The 4,867-nt window shown below is 35.6% G+C and overlaps 1 protein-coding gene across 11 annotated transcripts in view; it reads left to right on the plus strand.

The window, feature by feature from the left end:
* LOC113107129 (centrosome-associated protein 350-like) overlaps positions 1-3,351 on the plus strand; it is a 34,667-nt gene extending 31,316 nt beyond the window's left edge. For all 11 annotated transcript variants that reach the window (XM_026269382.1, XM_026269385.1, XM_026269391.1 and 8 more), the window contains 4 exons: positions 100-552; positions 657-803; positions 1,116-1,238; positions 1,358-3,351. In XM_026269382.1, coding sequence (XP_026125167.1) covers positions 100-552; positions 657-803; positions 1,116-1,238; positions 1,358-1,519 — 885 coding nt within the window. In that variant the 3' untranslated portion in view covers positions 1,520-3,351. The remainder of the gene's footprint in view (positions 1-99; positions 553-656; positions 804-1,115; positions 1,239-1,357) is intronic.
* Positions 3,352-4,867: the final 1,516 nt, after the last annotated feature.

A 4,867-nucleotide genomic window follows, 5' to 3' on the forward strand; every position in this document is an offset into this window, starting at 1 on the left:
TGCAAAAAAAAAAAAAAAAAGTAAAGATAAATTAGACCTTCTCTTGATGGAAGTTGTAAGAAGTGATCTTGATTATTGTTAACTATGATTCTTCAACAGGAGAGCCCTGTCCTGGGTACAAGTGGACAGGAAGAGCTAGCTAAACGTCTGGCAGAGCTGGAAATGAGCCGTGAGCTCTTCGATGTCCTTGGAGAAGAGCAGGACTGGTTCGATGAGGACTTTGGTCTCAGCTCACGAAAACAACAGCAAAAGCAAAAACAGCAGCAAGATGGGATTTCTGGTGCGGGGGAACAGGTCAAAACACCACCCAGGCCTGAACTTCCTGTGCAGATGAAGCAACCAGAGGAGCCTGCCATGATTGTTCCTCACACTGTCCAGGAAGTGGAGAAACTGGTCATCGCTGCTACTCAGGAGATCTGGAAAAGCTGCAAACTGGGTCATGGTAGACCAAGCCTGACTGGAGTACCCAAACCTCAACCCTCTAATAGTTTCCTGGAAGGAGACTCCAAAGCTAATGACCTGGAGGCTCAATGCCAACAAAGCTACAAACTGGTAGGGATCGAGATGCTGGCATTGAGGTGTTTGTTTAACCTTGGCAAGGTTTTGGTAGGCATTTCCATGAAGTAAAAAATATTTTCCGTTGTATTTATTTACAGGCCGTCTTTGATTTATCATGGGAGGTCATTCAAGACATCTATGCAGAAGATCCAAAAGTTGATCAGCCCCAATGGATGAAGCCACGTCGCCTTAATTCCACCTACTTCCATCGAGTGAAATGCCCCAATGACATCACAACAGTTCAGGTATGCAATATATCAATGCTGCTTAAAGGAAAGTGGCATCTTGTTATTAGAATATATCTATAATTTAAGTATGTTTATTTGTGTGTGTGTGTTTGTGCATCTGCATGTATGTATGTATGTATGTATGTGTATGTGTGTGTGTGTGTATGTGTGTGTGTGTGTGTGTGTGTGTGTGTGTGTGTGTGTGTGTGTGTGTGTGTGTGTGTGTATATATATATATATATATATATATATATATATATATATATATATATATATATATATATATATATATAATAATAATAATTTGTTTTTGTTTTTTTCTTTATTCAGGAATTTGTCACCACTGAGGTATTAAAGTTGTGTGGTCTAAAGAAAGAGCAGAACCAGAAAACAGATTGGCAGAAAATGATCAAATTTGGACGGAAAAAGAGAGACCGAGTTGACCACATTCTGGTATGTGTATTTAAATTCACATTCAGAAAGCTTGTTTCTGATATTGCAAAACTGTGTTGATTTACAGAATTAGTTAGACTTTTAAATACATAAGTATGTAATCACTCTTCCTCTTCTAGGTCCAGGAGTTGCATGAGGAGGAATCCCAGTGGGTGAACTATGATGAAGATGAACTTTTTGTAAAGATGCAGCTTGCTGATGGGATTTTTGATGCATTGCTAAAAGACACAGCTGAAGTTCTGACCCAAATCCAAGGGAAGAAGTCCAGAAGAACTTTTTGATGAGCTCTTTGATGTTGTTCTCATCTGTACAGAGAAATATTTTAGGTACCTTCTGTTAAACTCAAAATGGAGGATTTGGCATTAAAGGACATTCAGTGAGGAATTCCCTTTCAGTCTGCTTGTGCAGGCCACGGAAAGTTATGGAGTCAGGATTCTAGACCTTGTCATGGACGTGTTCACATTCTCATCTAGGAAGTATGATGAACTCCTCTCTTGATGGTCCGTTGTTAATTGTAGCAGCTGTTTGGGTCCAGATTCCCCATACTGTGTCTGTTCATCATTGCTGCTAAAACTGGCTCTGCCATTCTCAAGTCTAAAGATTAAAACACAAGGGCCAGATCAAATCAGGACAGACCTAAGGACTTAAAGACTTGTTTTTATTTCCAATTAGATTGTATCATAAGAAATACTTGTTTTTTTTTGCTTTAATTCTATTAATTTATTTAAAAAAAAAAACTTTTGAATTTGAAAGTAACTTTTTGGAAAGTGTTTAAAGAAAAGAGAGTATTTTACCATTGACATGATTAATTGCAGAACTAAGCACAAAAAGTACAATCTGAATGTTGAAATGGCAATGGGATTCGATGCAAGATAATGTTAAATGCAAAAATATGTAAATTTTATTTAACTTGACTTCTCGTAATGGTTTTGTTTTGGTCTATACACAACAGTGTTGTATTGGCAACACCTGCTACAGTTACTGGATGCCAAAAGATTGATTTGAAATATATGAACTGTGCTCAACAAGGACAATGCTGGGTTCTAGCCTTAACATTTGCCTTTTATCCCATTCATTTTAAGTGCCTCCATTGTTACGTTTGCTCACACACTAGCGACTTTTCCTGGCCTTCCTTTGACCAATGTTGTAATGGCCCCTTTTGGCTTTAATCTTGTCTTAACTTTTTTTTTTCATTTCTGGACAAACCTCTAATACTGTAAGATGTACATTTCTGCCTTACTTTGTGTGCGTGTACCCATCATCAGAACCCTTTCAAAGTACAATTTTGTGTTTAAAAAAGACGAGGGGTAATGTTACGCCATCACTGGCACAAGGACACATTTGTTTACTTTTAAAGAAGGCGTTTCACTCATTGTGTACCTTTCCGAGGAACTGCTCAAGGGCTCAGCACGTCCATCTCATCTGTTATCCATGAATACTGTGATGTACATATTTGGTTGTAAATCAGTCGCCATTACAAGCCTGCTCTCCTAAGCAACTGATTATCATCTTATGTGCATAATTAGCTGTAACCGGCCTTTCTTCGCCTCTCTTAAAGCTGTACTTCCTCTGAGCCAGTCTGTCCAGTAGTGACCTGCAGCATCATTGTAAGGTTAGATGCAGAGTATTGTCCCGTGTCAGTGAGTTAAACTTCATCTATGCAGCAACAAGAGTCTCTGATACCCAGCATCAGTCGCTCATCAAAAAGCATGTCTAATTATATAGGTAACGGAGATCTCTACCTCATTCTACTACTACTAGTCTTTTTGGCTAATGCATTTAAACTTTTAACTGTGGGTGGGAAATTTGGATTTGTGTGGCACAAGTGGCTTGATAATCAGTTTCCACTTTTAAATTGGTAAGTTGTAGAAATGTTTCACATCCCGTAAACTTGTGTATTTATAATGATGTACTGTGAGTGACAGAGGTGCACTTGAAGACTTGTACATTTATTTACCCATGTAAATATCATAGATCTCCTGTGAGTGGACTCATGGAAGATTGCTGTGAAAATGGACGTGGTTCCTTTTGCTTCCATGTACATATTATAGATATATTTGTTAACCGAACTGATCCTTTGGAAATTGTAAATAAAGATCTCGCCATTTCTCAGTCATAACATTTGCTGTGATATCTTTTACATTTTTTGTCATGACTTTTTATAAACGGAATCTACAAAATATAGCTTTTTTTTTTTTTTACAAATAGTAAAAGAAGATGTGCATGTCTAAATACTGTTTAAACCACAGTTTATTGTAATATTCTAGCAAGAAATATTAAATAGACATATCATTAATAAACCTGAAGCAGAAGAACGACATTAAATATTACGTTTTTGGTTGTTGTACTCTGTTAACAGTGAATTGCATGGCAAATAACATTAATATTTATGCATTAAGCAGCTGTTTTTATCCAAAAGAGTAACAAAAGCAATACATCAAGTAGCCAACAATATGCATAATGCACTACTCTGGGTTTATTTGATTAGAGAAAATAATCATGACATTGTATGATTTTAGTTGTTGTTTGTTGGATACAGGGTAAAGACATTTGATGTATAATTTTGTTAGATACTAGTTCAACACATTCAGCAGTTCTCACAATAAATACATATCTGTGTCTCTGCTAATGGCAGAGCTAAGTGTACTATAATTGTAACATGTACCTTGTGTAAAATGTTGAATGTTTGCCTGGGTGGAATGTGCCCTGTCAGAAACTTTGGACAAGAGGCACATAAACAAATGTCAATATTTGAGCAAAGGGTGATTCTGAACGAATGGATCAAGGTGTCAATACTGTTCTAGGAAGGACTAAACTTACTCTGGCTTACATAAGTCTAATAAAATCCGTAGATGTATATCGTAGTTTGGAACAAATAGATCCTAAAATGGTGATCTTTTATAATTATTTGTGGCAACACAAAGATATTGATGTAAGGAATGAAAAATGGATGTGTCTGGGAATGCAGAGCATATACAGTAGTTTGAAATTTCAAAGGCTTGTGACAGATGTGATTACTTAATGTGATTAATTCAGAAAAAAAAAAAAAAAAAAAAACATTCACATAGTATCAATGAAAATAAGTCAACTATTTATTTTCTTTCTCCACATTTTGTAATTCATAACTTTAACTTCAACAACAACAAAATTGACGTCACAACTGAGGGACGATTTTTAACTTGTGAACAACTAGATAGAAATCATTTCACAATTATAAAATTAAAGTTGGTTATATTTCTCTCACTCTTTGTTGGGACAATTATAGTTTTAAAAATAATTCTTTTGACAAGATAAAATTATTCAAATTAAACGTAAAAAAAAAAAAAAAAAACTGAACGTCATGGCATGGTAAACGTTTCCAAGACAGCTGTAATATTTATATAACAAACAAAGATAAATGAATATATATATATATATATATATATATATATATATATATGTGTGTGTGTGTGTGTGTGTGTGTGTTAAAACTCTTAGTTTTAATAAAAACAAACACTGAGACATAAAAGTTTAAGAAGTTAGAAAAATTGATGTGTTCTGCTGTGAGCTATGTAGATTTGGAAGAGAGTGGGAGTTGTGTAGTTAAGTGGGAGGGAGTTAAACGTGTGACCAGTAGCAGTCAACTTTCT

This window comes from Carassius auratus, chromosome 8, assembly GCF_003368295.1.
Source record: "Carassius auratus strain Wakin chromosome 8, ASM336829v1, whole genome shotgun sequence".
Taxonomy (NCBI): domain Eukaryota; kingdom Metazoa; phylum Chordata; class Actinopteri; order Cypriniformes; family Cyprinidae; genus Carassius; species Carassius auratus.